This window comes from Haemaphysalis longicornis, unplaced genomic scaffold (genome assembly GCF_048455015.1).
Source record: "Haemaphysalis longicornis isolate Haplotype H1 unplaced genomic scaffold, Haemaphysalis longicornis Haplotype H1 scaffold_7, whole genome shotgun sequence".
In the NCBI taxonomy this organism is placed as follows: domain Eukaryota; kingdom Metazoa; phylum Arthropoda; class Arachnida; order Ixodida; family Ixodidae; genus Haemaphysalis; species Haemaphysalis longicornis.
The window spans coordinates 26,672,691-26,694,867 of NW_027526422.1; the positions used below are offsets into that span (position 1 = coordinate 26,672,691).

The following is a 22,177-nucleotide window of genomic DNA, read 5'->3' on the forward strand; positions in this document are numbered from 1 at the left end:
TGCAGGGCGTTACATGGTTTGCTCATTTGCGCTTTATGCGTTTTTGAAACGTTCTTTAGCGAGCTTTTCTAGTTTAGCCGTCGCTTGCTCGAGGAGCTGTACAAGATGCATATTTTCTAGTTCGCCAGATCATCTTTTGTAAACTCGTTATTTTTCCTGCCTTTCTTATTTCTTGTTTTTCGAAATTCTGTTTACCCTATTATAACTAGTAAACATGTTACTTCCGCCACTTATGCGTTTATGTGGCCACCATAGTGGAAAGGCAGGGCGTTACACGGGTCGCTCATTTTCGCAATTTTTCCATCGTATTTCGAACACTCTTTTGCGGCATTTTTCGTTTATTCTTCAGTTTTGGGCGGAGGTGTATAAGATGCATATTTTAACAGCGAAGCTGTTTACGCTTGAGTTCCATCCGGGCCTGGGGTCGCTCAAACCTCGCAGCGGCAAACAGGAGAGGGGGAAATGCTAGGCCAAGAGGGGTGAGGGGAAGTGGCGAGGAGGCAAGAATCCTCCGACGAGCACGTATGGGGAGTGAGCGTCGCGGCGCGGAAGTTCGGGGAAGGAGGGGCCCTTCGGGGATTGGCTGCGCCTGGTGATGACTAAGCTCTGAAGTGCAGGTGTTCTCACAATTGAGAGAGACGGCGTGCGCCAGGTGGCATCACTGTCATCTCTACCTATAAGATGATGAGACCTGAGAAAAGCCAAGGTAAAGCTAGTGAAGACAGCGCGCGCCGCTGTTTACCCAGTCTTCGCATCTCAGTTGCGAAGGTGGCCGAATCTTTTTTATTGCGTCAGACCATTTTTGTAATCTTTGTATTTTTCTATTTTTCATGTTTTTTTTTTAACATTTTGTTCGACCAGTTCGGCCTATTTACGTTATCATAACGATTAAACGTGTTACTTCCGCCATTTCTTCATTTTTGCGCGAATCGTGGGCGTTGCACGGTCCTGGCGGGGGGAGGACGGGTGGTGCTCTGCAAAGTATGCTACGAAAGTTATTACTACTACTACTGCTACGCATAAAAAAAAAGACGTTTCCTTCAGCTGTTCCAAGAGCAGCGGAAATAAAAGGTGCCAACAGGTTGCGCGTGAGCAGTGTGAACGCGGGCATGTTGAATCGACTTTTTTTTATTGTAAGTCATGAACTAACTCGCTCAGAAACAAGTATTGTTCAGCAGTAGTGGTTTGGGATTACCACTTTGTCGTAAATAATGTTTGAGGCTCTCGCGGAAAGTTCACGTAGTTCTGGTTAGTCCTGCAACTATACGAGGAAGACGGAAGAACTGACGTTCGTGCAGCAGGCTACGCGGGAGGGGCCTTTGGTGGCTTTTTGGAAACTTGGGCTAAAAATGGCAGCATCTCCACTCCATGGATGATGGCGAGGGTGCGGAGTACGGGGACTCGAAATGACATCCAAGTTGCGCCCCGAGTGACGTCCAATTTGCGCCCCGACCGTTATTCGACTTGCGCCGTGAGTTGCACCTTGATTATTCCCGAAATGAAACTGCAACTCACGGCTCAAATCGAATTTCGCTGGATTTTCGCTTGATGGTGGTGTGCGCACGGATGGACGCGGACGGACACTGGGAGGTCCTAAGGTACTCCGCACCATTACAGGCGAGGGAGTAAGCCGTTTGACTCGGGTGCTAACTCACGGTCGTGGCCAAATGGATAAGACGACTGACATTAATTCTGTCTGGTCTACCAGACACAGGCTCGAATCCTGCCGGTGCCTGTGTGATTTTTTGCGATTGTAAACTATGCGCACGGATGCGGACGGACATTGTGCGGTCCTAAGGTGCTCCGCACCTAATTCGTGCTGGTTGGTGTGAATCATAGATGAACTGTTTTGCGTATCCTTCCTCGTGCTTCATTAGACACCGGAGCGCGGTTTCTCCACATACTTCGCAATGGCTTCGCACTATTTTGTCTCGTATCTCCGAACCGCACCACTGTCTTTTCCTTTAAAAGCACTGATTTTCTGTGTGTTGCATACACAGCGTAAACATAAATCAAGCCAACCAAGAAATGATCCTGCCAATTACCATATTAGTTATTACTCATGACATAGGCCGATATGTATTTGTCCGCTCCGGAGTGAAGTCTCCAACTGCCCTTTTCTGCCATAAGCCTTGTTTCAAACTTGCGCTATCCTCTACCACTACGCCACTACACGACTCCAATTTCTGTGTTTTACCTCCGCTTTTAGTGCCCTCCCCCGGCATGCATTCACCCATACCCTTTAACCATCAGGTGTCGGACTAGAGCTAACATTTTGTTCATCATTTCGCTATGCAGCGATTGGCAATTAAAATAGAAACAAAAGAAAAAAAGAAAACATCAAATTTGATCGTTCTGAACTTGTGTGATACTATGATACCGAACGCTATTTTTATGTTTTCTTGGCCTTACTGAGTGGCCCATGCAGTACCGTATTTGAATGGTGGAGGGTACACTTTAGCTCTGTCTTTGCCAGACGACGGCCTGCTCAGTTTATCTGCAGCGTCAGAGCACACACAAAGGAGCAACACCTTCACTGAGCAACGCATACGGGGCTCCGAGAAAAGAAAGAGAACAAACGATGGTGCTGCCACCGCCGGGGCATCAGCTAATTAACCAATCTTGAAACACCGCTCGCCATCCATTTTTTGATAAACGATCCTTAGGCGACGCCATGGAGTGTGTATATATAGCACCTTCCCTGCAGCCACTTCCCCAGTCTAGTTAAGCAGTCGCCGTGATCCCGCCCTCGAGAAGCCGACAGCACAGCGTCCCAGAGGTCGGCTCCGCAGGCTGATTCTATTACAGTCAATCTTAATCATGGCCCCCGCCACCTCCTCGCAAGATTAGGTTCCTTGGATGTGTCATTAGGCTGCTCCCGTTATACTTCCCCGTGGACGGACATGGAATGGGTAGGTTTCCTTTTCTTGGGTTTCTTGGGCTTTCTTGGGTTTCTTGGGTTTGTCGTCGCTCTCGTGTAGTCCTTGCATATACAACCGCGTAATTTCTACGTAACAGGCTCTCTTAGCGAGAATGGGTTGTGTTACCGTGACGTAGTCTGTTGCCGGATCAATATGACGGCGCATGCTCACTAAGAACCCGAAAGTGACTTCGCTCAAGCTTTAATGCGACTTGCAAGGGTCGGGATATCCCCTTCCCGACTTGGGAAAAGAACCTGATAAGTTCTTGTTCTTCCGTTTGAAAGATGCAGTCATCATATCTACGATGTATACCCGTACGTAAAAGTCCCGAGTACAGGGCTGAGAAATTTCGGTTTGTCGAGAGCGCATTTCCACACTTCCCCTCACTCTGGGCACCTTTTCTTTGTGCCTTTTTAGGGTCCAGCAGCGTCAGAAAACGACTGTATACGTTTTTCTGCATACGTCTCTCGACGCACTTCGTCATCTTCCCCTATTTCTTGTTGAAAACAAATACCCGCTATCCTGATAGACAGCCACCTCCACTGAGTCATCTCTTGGAGGCGTTTCCATGTCTCGCACAGTGAACGTCTCAACGCAGCCCAGTCTTGGCTATAAGACATGCCGCCAAGGGCCGGCAAAGCTGCAGATGTGTACGCGTGCTAGACGGGACGTCGCTTCTCCTGGGCTCCGATGAGATCTAATAGAGGCGCTTCTAAAGTGGATTTGGGCCGCCGTGGACGCGGAGTCGGATTGAGAAGTCTCGGGCGCAGCCCAGCCTTTTCTCGCCCCCTTATTTAGTTGCGCGGGAGGCGACGTGCGCGTCGTCCTATATACCGGCCGCGTGGCGCAAAGTGCGTCCTTGGTGCTGCCTCGCCTCGGTATGTCGCCAGCGACTCGCTGTCCTGGTTTGTCGGGCTCAGATCCCCGAGAATTCGCATACTCGCAGAAGCCCGGCTGGCGAGCGCATCGTTGAGACCCGAGGATCTCGTCGGTCGACAGCGCGAAAGGACGCACCGATGAATCGCACGAAGGATAAATCGGCCCGACCTTCTTGCCCCAATTCCAGACACGTATGTCCTGCATTGGTACATTTTTGTCGCGTTAAACTTTCTGCAGCCCCAGACGCCATCTACAGAATGATTTGACCTCGGTGTTTTCACCTACAGGATCTGAGTCACAGTTTCGAAGATAAGGACATGATGTCATTGGTGTGATGTGCTGAAGTTTGGACAAAGCGGAATTTGCAAAGATGGAATGCGGCAATGAGAGATTATATAAGTTAACAAGAGAATAGGCACAACCATGCGAGTCGCTGTTGGGCTGACTTTTTGCTGCTGCGATTACTTCGACCGGAAACGTCTCACCCTTCTGCGGCGAGAACCATAACTAATTCCTCAGTTCTACACGTTTCGATGTTTCACACTGTTTAAGCCTGCTTGTGCCACTTTGAGCGTAAGTTCTGCTCGTTTATATTTCCGCGCTTCACTTTTCTGGCTTTATTCTGTTTGTTCGAGGAGTTATTCGGTTCGAAGCGACATGTGCGTCATCTTTCGCTCGCCTACACTGTAGTAGTAAAAATATACATCGGGGCATGGGACAGCACAAGGCTTAATGCGTGCACGTGGAAAGATTATGGCTTAGTGCAAAAAAGAGCAACCGGGCCTTCTCCACTAACGCGAAACCTTGGGAGAGGCGAATCATGCAGTGTATGGGTGTATTCTTGGTGCCTTGATGTTTTTGTTCACGGAAGTGAAACCGTTGGGGGGTAGAGATCCTGTCTTTGAAGCACGGAGCGTTCTAGCGCGAGGCGTTCGAAAACGAGGGTCCCGGTGTTTTAGTACCGCGACTACATGAAACGATGGCGACGACAGAACGCGCCCACAGCCCGAGCCCTAAGTGGCTTCGTCCCCAAAAAACTCAAAGCCCCTTTCTCCAGAGGAAAAGAGTTCAAACGTGAAGCTTTCTCCCACGCGACTTCAGTTCACTCTCCCATTCACTCTCCCATAGTACAAAATCAGAACTGCCAAAGTCCAAAGCCAAAATCCCCTTCAATTCAGCCAAAGATCACAGCCAATGTCCAACCCTGCTTAAAGAATGTATTTTATCATCGTCATCGCTAACCGTGTTTACTTCCAAACCATATTTTGTGCATTACGAGATTTACATTAGGTACGTAAAGGCATCCAATTGTTATCTTATGTGGTGTATGACTGATGTACCCTTTGTGAAACCCATTGCGTAAAGTTGGCTTTTCTGCAGTGGGCTTCGCACGGACGTCAACGCTATCAGTGAGGCACAGAAAACTTCTCTTTAAAAAAGAAAAAGTTTTCAAAGTCGCCTAGAAAGATGTCATGCTCCCTGCGGCCCCTGTTTCCGTAGTTCTCATTCTACCCAGAAGTTGCGGCTTCCGGAGAAACGAGCGAAAATTTGGACCTTTGCTCAGCGCAGCTGTTACCACATTGCCATCCACTTAAACATTTCTACTTCTCAATATTCCTTCTGTCACCGCAGATTCTGACTGTTCTCAGATCAGGCAAGAAAAAAACTATTGTTGCCGCAGGTGAGACTGTTTTCAGGTCGACCTTAATGTTGGTGAAAAAATTGAGCGCGACTGGGACAACGCAACAGAAAGACGACGGGAGAGGGATTGTCCCGTCGTCTTTCTGGTGTCGTAGTCGTCGTAGTCGCGCTCTAATTTTTCAATTTACCTATATGCACCAACTTGGCCAACAGTGACTTCAATGACCTTCCCGTTACGGCAGGATTCATGTAGTTCTCTGCGACTATGCTGAACGCAGAGCAGAAGAACGCACAGCAGAATCTTAAGTGGCTACGATGAAGTTGAGTGACGACAACCTTTTCTTTTGGTTTCCGGCTGATATATCGATTCCCAAAAGGTGCAACAGGTGAGAGGCGGGGATAGGAAACCACTTAACTAAAACATTTGATATTGTTGGTCTTTTCGCACGCCCTTTCAGGCTCAAGGTTAAACAGCGGAAACGAATCCCGCCAATCCTTAAAAGTCCCACCCCTCCCCCCTTTCTTTGATTGGGAGCCCTTTATTCGTCCTTACCGTCGAACACACTGTAATTTTAGATCATTTAACCCACTTGACTAAGTCTACCGAGGTAAGATGGCTAACGTCATCTTATCTGATGTCAACTTTGGTGCGCATGTTTTTCGTATAACGTGGGTGGTCAAAAAACAAAAGCTACCTCCAATCTAGCCCTTTTAATCTGACCACAAGTCGTTTAATAGTATTATAAATAATGATTTCTATGACTTACCTTCCAGCCTTTGTTCGACGCCCATTTCGTGACTCTCGCCAACCCTGAAGCGTCAATCATTAAGAAACCTTTCGTGTCGCTATACTTTTCGGCTTACAGAAATTTTCGTTGATTCTGGCTGACTGAGTGTACGGAAGTGAGGCTTAATTGCGCGCCAAATTCAAACACGCCCGCCCCGTCTTCTTGCCCCGCGCAGGACAGTTCGCCGGTGTGCTTCGCTGCCGACACCGTGCAGGAGCAACAGTCGTGGGGCGACGAACTGCGGAGGAGGACCCAGGCCTGCTCTCTCAGCATCCAGGGCCTGAACCTCGAAGGATGCAGCAGTCTGCCCGCAGGTGCGATCAACCTGCCGCACCCTCTACGCCTGAATGTAGTCTGCACCCGTAACTTCAAAGACGATAGTTTTTCTCGGGCTACTTAAGCCACAAAACATATATTGGTCTGTCTGTCTGTCTGTCTGTCTGTCTGTCTGTCTGTCTGTCTGTCTGTCTGTCTGTCTGTCTGTCTGTCTGTCTGTCTGTCTGTCTGTCTGTTTCCTTCGATTCAGACACCCGGCTAAAAGATAGAAAAAGTTCTGGGAAAAGAAATTTATATAGAATGATGGATTAATCAATCAATTAATTAATTAATTAATTAATTAATTAATTAATTAATTAATTAATTATTGACAACAACAGGGACAGTTAGGGCACCCGCCCGGTGGAGGGGATCCCTAGTCCGGGATCCCCTGGCTAAGGCTGGCTGTGCGGGCCCTTTGCACCAGGTCAGGCTGGAACGTAGGGTCCTTGCTGGTCTACCGCGCCGTCCACTATTGTATGCAGGGTTGGGGATTGGTGTCAGATCCGGTGTTTTTTGGCACTCTCACACCTGATGGCATAGGGTACCGGGAGATGGGCAGTAGTTGCAGGTTGCTTGATAGTCTGTTGGATAAATGGCATGAAGAAGGGTGCGGTGTGGATACGGGTTGTTTTGAAGTCGTCTGAACGTTGTTGCTTCATCCATTGTGAGTTGGTGGTGTGGAATGGGAAAAATTTGCCGTTTGTGTCTGTAGTCCACCGAGATATCTGTGTAGCGCAAGAGAGTTTGCGGGTTAGGTGGAAAAGGTGCTGACTGCCCCGTGAGAGAAGCGGCCCGGTGTATAACCTTTCGAAGGCACTAAACCTGGTAAAACTCCTCATACTTCTGAACATTGTTGAGCAAAAAGAAACATTATGCCTACGACAGGCAAAACATCAATACGTAAGTGGTACTCGCAGTGTTCGCAGTGTTCTTCAACACCAAATTTAAAAATGTGTCTTCAAAACAACGCTTTTACCCAAAAATACGAAAATATCTCGTGCCCGAGGCTACAACACGTGGCGGTATTTCAACAGTAACGAAAGGCTCCAATAGATGTGGTATCAGTGGAAAGCGGGAAAGTTGAATTGACTTGAGCAAACCTCCACCCTCTTTCTCGTGGGAAGAGCGAGATGGGAGGAGAAGAGTGCGAGAGGTGGGCGGGATGGAGGAGAGAGGCATTTAAGAGGCAAGGGCGGCACAAGACAGTCGTCTTTCAATTACACTTTCAGCGAATTCCGGAGTAGATACGCGACCAACTTTTGTTTAAGACAGGCTATGAGGGCATTCACCAATGTGCTTGGTGTGCTCCGTGAAGGAGGACATTAGCACGTGTTGTGCTGCTTCCTGTGGTTTACTACCGAATCAGATAAAACGACAAGAGGTCACCTGCGACTACGACGGGTAAAAATGCGTGAGAACTGGGACAGTCCACTTCACCATGGCGTTTTCATGCGAACGCGAAACTAGGGACGCAAACACTCCCACACGTCATAACTGCTCCATGATTAGACGAGGTCCTCTAGCCTCGCGGTCCCCTAATGGTTCTCTCCTGTTTTCATAAAAAAATGTTGTGATTTTCTTTTTTTTTAATATTATCCATCTTCTTAACTATCCTTGTTTACTCCTTTCATTTCGCTTGTCTTTCTCAGTTTTCTATATTCACCCAATCTGACGTACCGAGTCCTGCCGTTGGTGCGGCTAACCTCTTCAGTACTCATTAAATATTGAAGAGGTTATCCCCACTAAATACTGTTCTCCCGCTGTCTCAAAGGGAACATAAAAGTCGTATAAGTTCTCTTGAAACTCATTTAACAATTTCCGTCGAGTCAGTTCATTGGCTGATCATAACTTTAGCCATGGCCTCCGAGGTCACCCCGCGCGCGTACGCGCTCGGGGGAATTTCGGAGGCCATATTAGCCCTCGCGCTGTAATATAGCTTCCAAGGGGCTCGGCGTACCCCTTAAAAGGCAGCAAATAGGTAACCAGAGAATAGTCCGTGCTTCCATACTCATTCTTAGGATACTTCATTTTTTATTTATTTCACCGGGGAGTCCTGCACTCAGTACACCCCTCACTGGCCCGGTGTGAGCGCACTCATAAAGGATGGCATAAATAAAGTGTTTTCGTCCTCCTCCTCCTCACTAATTCGTAATTCCAGGGAACTTAATAGCAGCTTTCGAGCTTTACATCAACACCATTATCTTACTACTTCTAGAGTGCTAATAATTTCTGTCTTATCTGGTTTTGAACAAGGAGTTGTCTTTATACTGGGGGCAGTAGAGTAAAAAAAGAAAGTCTAGGAGTGTAAGTAATACCAGCTTAATGTATGACACACACCTCTTCGCTAGCCCACTGTAAAGCCTATTTTGTTTTAATATGTCTTCCAAAGAACTGTCCTTGAACAAAAGCTTGTTTCGTCTCTGGCATCGTTAAAATGCCATTAAGAGGATGACAGGTGGCACGTTCTACAAAAATCTATTTGTACGTCTTATTTAAAAAACAAAAAAAGCATGTTCAGCCAGAGCAAGGCGTCACGTAAAAACGTTATAGGCAACCGATTGATGCATTTGGGGCAACTTGAAATTTCGATTAAGTTTAGCTTTGTTTTTGTTTTTTGTTTTTTTTGACAGGCAAGATGAGTCGCACTAACTTTTACAAAAACGCACTGCTTGTGTCGTGTGAAGCAGATTTTCAGTTTGTGAACGCTACAGAGCGTAATACAAGTTCTTGTCCTAATACGCCCAGTGGTTGGCAATATAACCTCAGTCCTTTGTCGTTGTTCTTTGCACGACCAAACGACAAAGGCTGAGGACTGAACAGGATGCTGTAGGTTCTAAGCGTTAGCACGAGACGTTAATAAAATTGAAAGCTCCGTTTACCGCCACACATTATGTTGAGCTTCTAATTTATGTTGCCTTTTTTATTATAGCGCCCGAAGTCCAAAGCAACGTTCAAAAGGACGAGAACGTTCTGGCACAAACCTTGGAGCTTCTCGATGAACTTCTCAAGAAGAAGTCTGACGGCAGGAAGCTCAAGAGAGGAGATGTGAGTCGCTTGGTTCTGTTTTCCCTTTGCTGTATTTGTCGCGAAAATGTGGCGGTAAGGAGTCTCGTGAGAGCAAGTGAGCCGGAAAGATGGACGGGAGGGAAAACTAACACCATTTTTCAACGGCCTGCTGGTATCGGGCTCAGCACTATTCGCCACGTACCATCCATATCCTACGATTCAATTTCGGGCATGCAGAATGCCTTGTTTATTATACCTAAAAAATAGTTGGCATAGAATGGAGAAACTTGGGGAGGGAAGTTATAATGCGAGTAGCAAATTTGCGGTTTTGGATGCCTCAGAACGAATTACAAGCGGATAGACGCACACTGATCTGAAGAAAATGTTAACAGGCCCCGGAATTGCGCCCTAGTTCGAGAAAATATCACAACCTTTCTGAATAAACCACCTGATGTTAATTGAAATAGCTCTCTTAGGCGGTAAAAAAGGCTCATTCAGCGTTTTCACTGACACGTTTCTTGACAGCAAGCCCAATGAGGCGGATTCGATTTCCCGCCGCGGCGGCCGCTTTTCTGATGCAGGCGAAACGCGAAAACGCCCGTGTGTTCCAGATTGCGGCGCACGTCAAAGGTCCCCAGGTGGTGAAAATTAATCCGGAGCTCTCAACTACGGTGCGCCTCACCGCCTCTGTAGCGTCAGCGCGTTAAACCTCACAATCAATCAATCAATCAATCAATCAATCAATCAATCAATCAATCAATCAATCAATCAATCAATCAATCAATCAATCAATCAATCAATCAATAAATCAATCAATCTTGACAGCAAGTCGAAGTTTATTTTAGCTTCCACCGACAAAAGCACCGTGGGATGCATCTCCCGGGAACTAGAAAAGTATCCCTTTTCGTGCAGAAATCACTGAGCTGATTTCAGCAGAACATGTAATGTTTATTGCTGAATTCAGCCGGTTGATCTGGAGCGGCTAACGAATCTCCCAAAAACAACCTTACATTGAGCGAGCAGATCTGTCAAAATGACCTAGTCTGGCTGAAGCCGAGGTTCCTCACTGGAGAAAGCGATCCGCCGCCAAACGGCGTACTTTACCCGAAACAACCAGTGAGAAACCCACGGAGGATGAAGATAGAAATAACCTCCATATCTACCAGTGGAGTTCGCCACACAGATGACTACACGGCTAAAGACATCCAGGCAACGGACCTAGGAGGGAAGCAGGAACGGTGCTGTTGTAGAGAGGTAGGTTCAGCTGCTTTTTCCGTGCGAAGAATGTTTGTTGTGTAGGTAAAGATAATGACAGCGGTGGTTATTATAGTTACGACCTTATGAAGGTCAATCTACGTCACGCAAAGCCTGAACTCATTAATCTCCGACCCGAATGCATTCTTCTTTATTGTACCTATTGTTTGCCTCGGCGATCCCTGGCAAGACGGCACAATTCGAGCAACGAAGAAGCGGCACAAAGTCTCTTCTCACGTCGCAGTTTATGTACCCATCTCAACGCGTGTGCGCTGCTGGAAATCCCGCCTCACCCTTGCAATGCCGCGTCACTTTCAGGAGGCCATGGGGATGTCTCAAGACGTGGAAGAAGTGGAACAAGCCTCCATAATGGCCCACCAGGAGGCGTTGCGCAAGGCCACTCATCTGAGGCAGCGCAAGATATCCACCGAACTAAAGGTACCCCGGGGCGTTCGTCTTTGACTTCGCGTTCGTTGGCGCACGTGCGTTAACGCAACCTCCGGGTTTGCGAGCTCCTCCGGTACGCACGTGTTACAGGATGATATGTGCAGTTTTTTGCTGTTCGCATAACCCCTGCCGACGACTGCGAGGAACAAAACAAGCCCTTCTGCTTTCCTAACGAGTGTATTCTGGCGAAGCGAAATGCTTCTTCTCGTTTTCTTTTTCGCGTTCTATGTTTTTGCCTGAAGCGCCGTAACTTCTGGTTAACGCTTCAGGGAACCTCTTTATGTGCTTTGCCGTGCGCACCTGTTATTCGGCCCCCACGTGCATGTATATTTGCGTACGTGAAAATTGGAGGGAGTACACGCACGGCCGTGTTGTTCTGTCGTCGCCGAGCTCCAAAACATCTCCGCCTTTTGATGCACCAGCAGGCAGCAAACTCTTTGTTTTTCGTCCTTCGTGAGTCCCTGGGGGCAGACAGCAGATGTTCCACTGAGCCAAGCAGCTCTAACTACGAGCGTGTTTTGAAAACAGCCCACCATTTTTCTAAAAGGCCCCAGGCCTTCGTTTACGTTTGCTTCCCATTCTTTTCTGCTTTTGCTGCCTCTCGCTCGCTTTTTTTTTCCCGCTAAGCCTTGTGGTGGCACAGTTATAAAAAAAGGTGGCTTTACTTTTTTGTTGAAGTGGAATAAATGCTGCTTGTCTCACCTTAATTGGCTGCGAAATCTCGCTTCTGTTCTTCCATGCCGTCAGCTTTTAAACTTCTGCTAATTGTGTTAGTTTCCTTGTATTCCGGCTTACAACCTTGCAACAAGTTTCAGTGGCCCCTCGTAAACACGAATACTGTGCTTCGCCAGAAAAGATTTGAAAGGTTATGGTTTTTTTTTTTTATTTAGGTTGCTTCCGTTTGAGGGCCAGTGCGGATCGCTTTTTTTACATTGAATGGAAACCGTGCAGGCAGGATCTTTTATAGCTTACTTAACTTTTGTCCTGTGACAGAACGTGTTTTCGTGGCTTCTACAAAAAAGCTTGAATGCAGAAATTCATCGGTGGCATGCATTCCAATTTTTCCGAAGTGTACTTACGTGACAAGTACAATTCCCATTGGGGGGCCGTGCTGTTTCTTAGGTAAACTTCACTTTTCGCATGTTGTGTTTTGGCTCGCATAGTGCTGGTAGCTGTAAAACGGTTGAAAAGATAGTTTGTGCTTTTGTTCATGACTGCACTGCTGGCGCCCGCTGTGGAATTCCATCAAGAGCAATTTATTCAATACAAAAAAACATCACATTTTATGTTTTCCACATTTTTTTGAGGGCTGATGACGAGCATACGTAGTTTTACCGACATTAACTATTGCATTACTTTTTTATTAGTGTTAGTCCCGATGCACGAAACCATTTGTTAGGCTGGCTGTATAGGTAGGCTGCGAAATTGTTTTTGTTTGCTATTAGCACTCGTCTTTCTATCCTCGTTATTAGAATATTTTGTGTAGGAAAAGCGAGAGAAATCAGACGAGGAGCTCTAAAAGGGTTATTTAACCTTCGAGACAATTGGGACAGTCAGTTGTGACTGAGCTTACCATTTCGACCGACTGCCTTCATCTGCAGTGGCTTTCTCAGGGAGCACAGAAAGCTAGATTGGAGAATCCGGTGGTATCAAAATACAAAGGGTCAGCATAAGGCACATGCGTGCGAAAAAGATCAAGGAAAGCTGCGTGCTCAATGAACAACTACTGATCACTAAAACAGTTAAGAAAACTGGCAAAACCGCCTGACCTCAAGCTGGGCAACTGAAATATCTACCGGCATACCTGAATAATGCAGTGACAAAGGCAGCTTTTCGTCCAAAAGCATTGCCCATTTTACTCGGTTTCTTTAAAACCATTTTACTGGCCGAGAGAGAGAGAGAGAGAGAAAGAGAGAGAGAGAGAGAGAGAGAGAGAGAGTGTTGAATTTGAACTGGTGAAGTCAGCCCTCCTAGTGACAAGGCTTGCTACGCCAGATGGGGGGTGACTACAGTGATGAGTGGTGAATGTTGGACACTAGGGGTACATCAGGCAGAATACAAACAAAAGACATTCAAAACGAGAAACAAGGCAATGCTGCTAGCAGAGTTGGCACATAAAAATACATTTGAAAAGGAATTTCTCAATGTAAACTCTAAATCGAGATACAAATTAAACGGGGCAAAAAACAAAGGAAAAAAGTAAGAACACCAACCCAGGAAAAAGAAGCAGTTAAACACCACACTACGAGAGAGTACATATCTTGAGATACGTGCACTGGCCATGATATAAAGAGATTTGTTCAGTTCAGAGACCCCGTCGAAGGCGGTGTCGAGCGGGTGTCGAGTTATGGATGAATTAAGCGACCGGAAATACCTACAAAGTAAAGTTTTCTGCATTCATGGCGATGTTTTCGCGTGCGCTTAAGATGCTTTCTTTTTCCTTTCCACTCACTACAGCGAAGAAATGTCAGCGGTGGCATTTGGTAATTTTCCCTAAAACGCATAACTAGATCGCAACTATGAAACTGCCTGGGCATGAACCTGAAATATCTCTCAAATTTCTTCCATATCTAAACTCTCTGAATTCTTTAGTTCTTCCAGGCCAGTAGCAAACATGCACATATATATAGATAGCGCGTTGGGCCGCGAACATTAGTTGTTTTTTATTCAAAACAAATCAACCCACATGCTTTAAACATTGCCCGCGCATCACCGGTAACGTATGCGGTATTTAGTCCTTTGCGGCAGAGGAAAAACTTTCAGCGCCCTCTAACGCCTGTAAATAACAAAAAACAAAAAAAAAACGTGCTGTTCGTATTTTCCCCGAAAGCCTATTTTAAACTATACGTTTCACGTCCACCCCCCCTCCCCCTGTCCGTCACTACTACATCCCTCTATTCCCTTCGCATTGGAACTCGGTGCATCATTTAGTTTTCCCAGGACACCGTACAACATGCGTATATCCTTTTCGAGTGCTTTTAGTCGCAGTACTACTTTTACATTTTGCGTGCGTCGTCGGAATAGAAATAAACAGAGGAAGGATAACATAGCAATGAAACACGCGGCGCTGCTGCATACTGCACTTAAAACCACAACACGAAGGATAAGCGACAAAATGTAAATTAATTTGGGCAATGCCACCCACGCGGCAGTGTGTTTGAATAAATAAGAGAGCGTACGCACGCGCGCACGCAGGCTTCCGCCCGGCGGGACATGGGGGTAAGCTTTTAGATGGCAGCGTACGTATTGAAGACCGTACGCACAAGCGCACGCTTCCGCGCAACGAGGCATGGGAGCAAGCTTTTAGGCATAATGCGAAACTATCTAGAGACAAGTCAAAGGAGGCCAAGTAAATGTGTAATGTAGCTGTGTAATGCACACAGAAACCAAAGAGAAGGGCAAAAGCAGCCCTGCATCCGCCAACACCATACGATTAAGAAGCACGTGAGCGAAATATTCGGTGAAACAAAAAAAAAAAAAAAAACGAATACAGAGGATTCAAAGGAAAACGAGGATGGAACTTCAAGTTTTGTACATTCAACCCTTTCGAGAGACACCAACCAGAAAAATAAAAATCCGTTTTTTTTTTCGGTGTTCTACACCTAATAATACTGCACTGGTTTTTATTGCGCATGCATATTTTATAAATATTCCTGTTTGCGAGCGTATCTTTCAAAAAAGAAATTTCCAGTAGCGAGTCAACGGGCGTCGAGCCGCTATACGCTCAAAATACCAGGTCCGATTGGCGATCGCAGCCGCTGTTTTTCTGATGGAGGTGCGAGATACATTACTGCAGACGTGGCACAAAATGGCTGAAATCTATCTCCTGCTGTCCACAACCGCGCACATCTTAGGGCAGCTCACCTGCTTTGAACACCAGATTTGAGGGTGTTAAGTGCCCCTTTCCTGCAAGCGGTTAAAGCGGCCCGGGGGCGTCATCGGGGCGCCGCAGGTGGAGACGCTGCAGAAGCAGCTCCGCAAGCCCAGCAAGAAGTCGCAGCCGAAGGCCGCCATCCCGGAGCTCCCCGAAGGCCGCGAGCTGGTCGAGGAGCAGCTGCAGGAGTTGACGCAGAAGCTTCGCCTGCTCGAGGGAAACCTGGGCCAGACCGAGCGCCAGGCCCAGAAAGTGCGCCGGGAGTGGGACAAGAAGATGGAAGAGGTGAGGCGCCGCCCCCCACCCTCCTCGTTCCGTGCATATTATTTTCTCTACCCACTGATTAACGGAAATTATGTCCACAAGTTGGCACCCTCCAACATACACTTCTGTCATGAGGTATTTGTTACCACCCTACCTTTCTTCCTTCTCCCATGAACTGTGTGGAACCGTTAACGACCTGTCGACTGGAGGACCTGGCATTTCTGGTAACCTGGGGAAAAAACGGCTCGCGCAACACACGGATTCCCGTATTATAGGGCTCCGCTCCCATTGCAAAGACCAGTGAAACGTTTGTGGCAGCGCCAATATATTACGACGTAGGAGGAGAAACGCTGCATTGTGGTTTGTTCTCCCAGCTCCTCAGTAGAAAAGACGCTGTAATGTCGTCTATTCTTCCGCGTCCTTGCCTATTAGCATTGCCATGTTTTCTAAGTTCCAGCACTAACTCGTCCTGCAGTCTGCATTGTACTGGAATCCGTCGCCTCTAGAAGGCCTTCCTTGTCAGTTTCTCGGAAAGTTGACTGCATACCGCATTAACTAAGTCCCTGCTATTTCAAGTGTGCTCGTAGAAATGCACGCAACAGCGCGTGTGCTAGCGCACAACAGTTTACAGTGCACGAGATTATAAATCACTGATATCTCCTGTTTAGATCATTTTGTATCACAGCAGGCCTCTTCGAATCGCAGGGGTGATTAGGGGATCTTGAGGGCAGTATGTATTTAAAGGAATCGATGGAGAATATGTTTAATTGTGACCGCCGAGCTCCTACGCCGGCTTTAGTCATATTTTAGATGGGCTGAGTGTAAAACTTACATTCTTAGTTTCGGCACGGAGCGCATTTTTTTAGAATCAAAATACAATCAAGGACATGTCGTTGGTCTATACTTCGCCCCCTAGGTTGTAAAGACAAGTTATTGAGTTGTGCTGTCGTGAATGGAGCCCACAGGCTTTTAATTCGTTTAATTGTAGAAAATAGTAAACGACATCACCGAGCGCCACACACTCCGCTAGCTGCATGCCTTTTTACTCCTTGCCATCTTCGCTGCGTCTGCACGATATATACATTGTCACTTCTTCAACGCCTTACTGCAGATCATAATCATAATATCTACTATGCTTGCCACCGTTGAAGCTCTTACTGTAATGACCATTTTCGTCTCCAACTATATTGTGTGACGCGAACTGTCTTTGCGCAGGTGTACCAGCATCTGTTCGAGAACAAGTTTCTGGCTCCGGAGGACGCCTTTCGCGAGAACTGGGACCGCGGAGGCGCCGGCGACCCGTCGTCGACGCCCCGCATCCTGGTGTCTCGAACTCAGGACGAGGCACGGTCCGGGGGCTCGCTGCGAGTGCGAGCCGCCAAGTTCATTCCTTCATCGCGCGCCAAGAAAAAGGAGGCAGACACCAACGGTTCCATCAAGAAGTCCGCCTCGAACACGTCGTGTAAGTGGGGCGGGGAAAATTGTCATCAGGATGATTAGACCCACGTGAAACGCACCACGTTTAGGTAAAGGAATAATCTACAGGCGCACATTGAAGCAGTAACGTTACCATCCAGATATCGTGGCGAACATCAAATCTGAGACTACGCAGGGAACTTGACGTGCACGCCTATCCCTTCTCATCACGAGACTATAGGCGTATGTTTATCGATGCACTATCCACCTGACAGCATTTTGTAATTTCTGCAAGTTCGATAGGGTACTATGTTCGGCTAGTTGATGACTAGGTACTGAATGGGGTACACAACACAAGCTCCGAACTTTTGTTGTGTGCACCTGTTTTTTATTCTTATAAAAAATGTGCGCCGCTAGCTTTTCAGCGTCGAAGTTGTTTTTCCTTATCATCATCCCCATCATGAGCCTGCTAAGGTCCACTGCAGGACGAAGGCCTCTCCCATTGACCTCCAACCGCTCCTCCAAGTGCGGTGGGCAGCCTTGAGGTGCCTTAAAGGCACTTTGTTGAACGCCTTGGTGTAGGTTCGTTGTGCAGGGGCTTCGAACGTGCTTCCCGCGTGGTTTTATTTCACACGACACAACAAAGCAGCCTACTAACGGCGTAATAATATCTAGCGCACAAACTAACATTGGCCCAGTGCTCACAGTAATATGTCGGGGTGGTAGTTGCTACGTCATGACCCATTACTCTTACAGCCGACGTCATGGATGACGATAAAACTACTTCCAAGGGAGGTACGCTGTTATTTCATTGTGAAGTGCTAGTAAAGTATGGCGACAAAAGAATTAAAGCGTTCCATGGAATTTCTATCCTAACACGCGTGCAGGGGACGTGCAGTGTCCGAAGTTACAGACACCGTGGAGCTGTGAGAGGATTGCATGGTCACGCATGCATAGGAGTGGAAGAAGACACTGCGGTGTCCGGCTGAGGCCCCTTAGATGGTCTTGTTAACTCAGTTATGATGCGATTCGCGATCATCGCCATTTGTTTCACTACTGACGCTGCGTTTACTGTTCGTGTTGATTTGACTTGTGGGCACTGCATGCAATCTAACAAACGCGGGTTAAGGACATATTAGTAGAAATTAAGAAAAAGAAATGGAAGTGTGCAGGGCATGTAATGCGAAGGCAAGATAACCGTTGGCCATTAAGGGTGACAGAGTGGATTCCTAGAAAAGGCAAGCGTGGCAGAGGGCAGAAAGTTAGATGGGCAGATGAGATCAAAAAGTTTGCGGGGATAAATTGGTCGCAGTTAGCACAGCACCGGGATGATTGGACATTACTGGGAGAGGCCTTTGCTCTGCAGTTGGCGTAGATACGATGATGATGACGATTATTATGATGATGATGACGACGACTATGACGATGACGACGACGACGATGATGATGATGATGATGATGATTATGATGATGATGAGCTGGATGGGGGCACGTGCAAAAATAGCACGTGCAAAAAAAATTTTGCCGCGAATCTGCTCGCGTCGCTGCAAAGGTCCTCGAAAAACGACAGTTTCTTGCTGCTCCTGCCTCGTAAATGTCTCTCGTGTCTCATCCGCCCACCTCGCACGCTGTTTTTCCTTCTATCTTGGTCCATCCATCATCCATCTATCTTGGTCCATCTTGGTCAGTAAATCTGAAAATAAATAAAATAAAAAATCCATTAGAGGTTTACGGAGTCAAATTTTGCCGCGTCCGCACTGCGCGCACCGCCTATTGGGACTGTTTGGACTTAGTGTTCTAACCACGAGGTCGCGGTCCGGCGGCAGCCTTATTTGTATTTCTTTGTTAAATTTTTTTTTCAACTCGTCTTCTTATTTTGGTCTCGCGAAAATTGAGCGCGCATCTAGGTTTAATTAAAATAACACTGCGAACCGCTGTTACGTACGCACATTCTATCTCAAATAAGCCAAATATTATCTTTTTTGTGAACAATGTTGACAAATATGGAGCATCTTTTTAGATTTATTGAGAATGTTATGCCTATGTAAACGCTTCATTCAAGAATTAATTGTAACTTTTGGCCGGGCGGCTGAATCGAGGGACAGACCGACAGACAGACAGACAGCTTTCGCGTTTGAGCAGCTCCAGACTATCGTCTTTAAAATGATCGGAAGGCTCACACATTTGTTCTAGCCTGTTTCTTCCGCAGTGCCAGGTACGTTTTTGTTAGTGTCAGTAGATAAGGTATTAGGGTAACGCCACTGAGTCACGCAAGTCAGAAACGGCAGCCATTTTGGTGTTTATCACGTAGCGAGATTACTGCATCTACGGCCTCACCGCCAACTTTGACCGAGTCATTTGTTAACAAGACTGTTGAAGATGCAGCAAAACGGTATCTTAGAGCACACTTCTGCTGCTGGAATGCTGCTACACATGTTATCTTTGATTCGGATTTGGAACGACGTCAGTCGCGCGCAGCCGCAGAGCAGAAAGGACAAGCAAAGCCTACCAGAGTTGACCGAATAAAACGCCTAAATAACAAAATGGCGGCGCCCATGATCTGTCGCATTGTAAACAAATGCCACGTGATGCGAACTGGCCAACGATCACGGCGGCACAGAAAAAAAGGAGAAAAGAGTGCCGGTACTCTGTAACCCTATCTAGTGACACTAGGTTCTGCCAGCAAGAAAGCTACGCTCTACTCTTACTTGCTGGCTAGGTATTCTTTCGCTCAGGACGCTTAAGGGATTAGACGCGGTTTTCGCTTATGGCGCATCTGAAGTGCTTCTCAGAAAAGCGGGGTTCTATCGTGAGATGACGGCTGTGCTTCCAAAAACGCGGGAACGTCCGCCATAGTGGACGGGGGTGGTTTCACTTTTAAGTGCGAACGCACTTTATAAGCGACCCCAAACCATCCCCCGCCGGCGGCGGCGGCGGCGGCGCCCGCAGTCCTCCTCTCTCTATATAAAAAAAAAAACAGCATCCGGCGCCAGGTTTCGATCCGAGGACTTTGCTGCCGCAGCGCGACGCGCTACCGATTAAGCCACGGACGCCACGCTGATATCAGTGTGAGTAACGCGCCTTATATCTTTAACGCATTCAAACTACGTCGTCAGCGGCGTGCGTTGGCGACTCAGCGGCGTTATAGCGGCTTGATAACTGCGTGGTGTACACGTGATACTACAAACCCGATGGAAGAGATGGAAGAGAAGGCGGCGAGGCGGTGGGCTGCGGGGGCCGAGCGCAAGCGCCGCAAGCGCGCCGACAACCGTGCATTCGCACTTTCACATTCTCCCCCTCGGGGAAATGCGGGGGAATTTTCATACTCGGCTTTTTTCTGCACTAGCTACCAGCAATAATAAGTTGTAGACGACTTACTTCTGGCTGCCAGAACAACGCAGAAGATGGCCTTCAATTTTATGTTCACAATTTTTCCAACCTAACTGCGGGGCTGGTATTTAAAAGAAGAGGTATTAAGCTGCGTCACCGGCCGGCACCATTCCATTATCGCTTTCTGAATGTTAAATGAGTTCTTTCAGACCAACCTTTTTTTCTAGGTTTATCGTCACTTCGAAGCTCTGTTTGCTATGTGCATGGCAAATGGGTCCTTATTTGAGCGAAGCAAATATCGGAAACTCTCTGCAGACGTTTATGGCGTCCCAGTGAAAGTGGGTTTAAATGAGCTTCAGTCAGGATTATGCAAATCCACTTTCCAAGTGAAAGAAGGAAGTTCAGATATGTAAAAAAAAAACGAGAAATCTCTTTCCGGTCCGTTCACAAAAGAAGTGGGGAAACCCGTGGCTTACTCACGTTACGGGCGGATTGACGCCGCCTCGAAATCAATAGAAACCGCCGCCCTTCCGGTGCGCTCTCCGGCAGGGCCAAGGAAAGAGTAAGATACGTTTCCTAAACTAAATCAGATGCACGTCATAAAACAGAGTATTACAGATTTTCAAACGTGGGTCAGAAAAACTAACCGTTTCGTAAATCATTTCCAACTTCGTTTGAATATTTCACTCTCTCAGCGAACTTCCCTCTATTGTGAACGACCAAAAATTAAGCAAGTTACGCACCATAGATTACGGGGGAAATCAGTTTAAGTGACACGTGATGGGTTTTAAAACTTGAAGTTTGCATTTGCTGGGATAGGCAGTGCGCGGGTTTGGGATTGCTGTGCAGTTAGAATAAAACATTTGTGGAACTGACTGTCAGTTCGCTTTTGGGAAGGGGGGGGGGGAGAGGAGGAGGGAGGGGGGTTGCAGTTACTGGCATAAAGCCTATACGTCATACCGTGTCTTCCGGCACCTAAATTAGAACTTCGGTAAACGAGTTTGTTACGGTATCAAAAGTCTAAAATATATGAGGTAGGAACCCTCACTGTACTGTTCGCTTTGAAGGACCTGAATAAAGAGGATACTTACTCAAAAAACCTAAAGTAAATTCCCAAGAGACGCAGGGGCAGCGTAATCTTTAACGATAAGAGGGAACAATTTTTGAACACGAAGACACAGAAGGAGGAGCTGCCTGTTCACAATTGTTTACTTCCTCGTCTGAGGGGTTCGCATGAAGCTCGAACAGAAGAAGTCAGGAATGCGAGTGTATTAAAAAAAACTTCACGCTTGATATTTGGAGACCACACTATCTTTTTCCCTGAATCAGGAAAACAACTGAAAAAAAGATGCCTCAGGAGCCATACTCAGAAAGCTCACTAGTAATATTAAAAATTAATGAGAATAAACAAAAACTTAAAGCCATTCTACTTAATGTGAAAGCTGTGAGAAGTACAGAGCAGTGATTCGCCATAATGGGCTGTAGAGCCGTTATCCGCTCGCTGCTACCAACCGATGTGAATGGGACATCTTGAAGGTAACGCACTTAAACACGGACACTAGCGAAAGAAACGACAAACCACAGCGCTAGTGTCCTTTCTTTCTTTCTTTCGCTAGTGACCGTGTTTAAGTGCGCTATCTTCAAGATGTCCCATACGTATTACCAACTAGCCCAGTTGTCACTTCTTCTACAACCAATGCGATTCAACTTTCCGGCTGTTGCAGGGCTCCCGCGCCCCCTGCCTCAAACTACGCCAGCGGGAGTTCTGTTCTTTTTTGCTTGCTTTTCTTCCCACACGTGCCGGCGTTTCACTGCCACTTTTTTTCGCCCACTATCGTAAAAACCAACCCAACAAGCGTTCTTAACTAAATAAACGCGGGTGATGTTGGTTAACTCTTTCGCTACCGCGCCTATCAAAATCGATCAATTTGATCGATACTTTTGGGAGCGCCTTTTCATAGCGTTCCAGGCGTTTCTCGAACAAGTAAAGCTGTTCGGAGTTTGATCAGAAAATGGCCTTTCAAAATCAGTTTTGTTTT

The 22,177-nt window shown here is 47.0% G+C and overlaps 1 protein-coding gene across 2 annotated transcripts in view; it reads left to right on the forward strand.

Annotated features, from left to right (window-relative positions):
* The window catches only part of LOC144144887 (uncharacterized), a 184,714-nt gene that overhangs the window by 138,418 nt on the left and 24,119 nt on the right, over positions 1-22,177 (forward strand). For both annotated transcript variants that reach the window (XM_077676386.1, XM_077676385.1), the window contains exons 4-8: positions 6,405-6,543; positions 9,477-9,592; positions 11,126-11,245; positions 15,207-15,413; positions 16,608-16,854. In XM_077676386.1, coding sequence (XP_077532512.1) covers positions 6,405-6,543; positions 9,477-9,592; positions 11,126-11,245; positions 15,207-15,413; positions 16,608-16,854 — 829 coding nt within the window. The remainder of the gene's footprint in view (positions 1-6,404; positions 6,544-9,476; positions 9,593-11,125; positions 11,246-15,206; positions 15,414-16,607; positions 16,855-22,177) is intronic.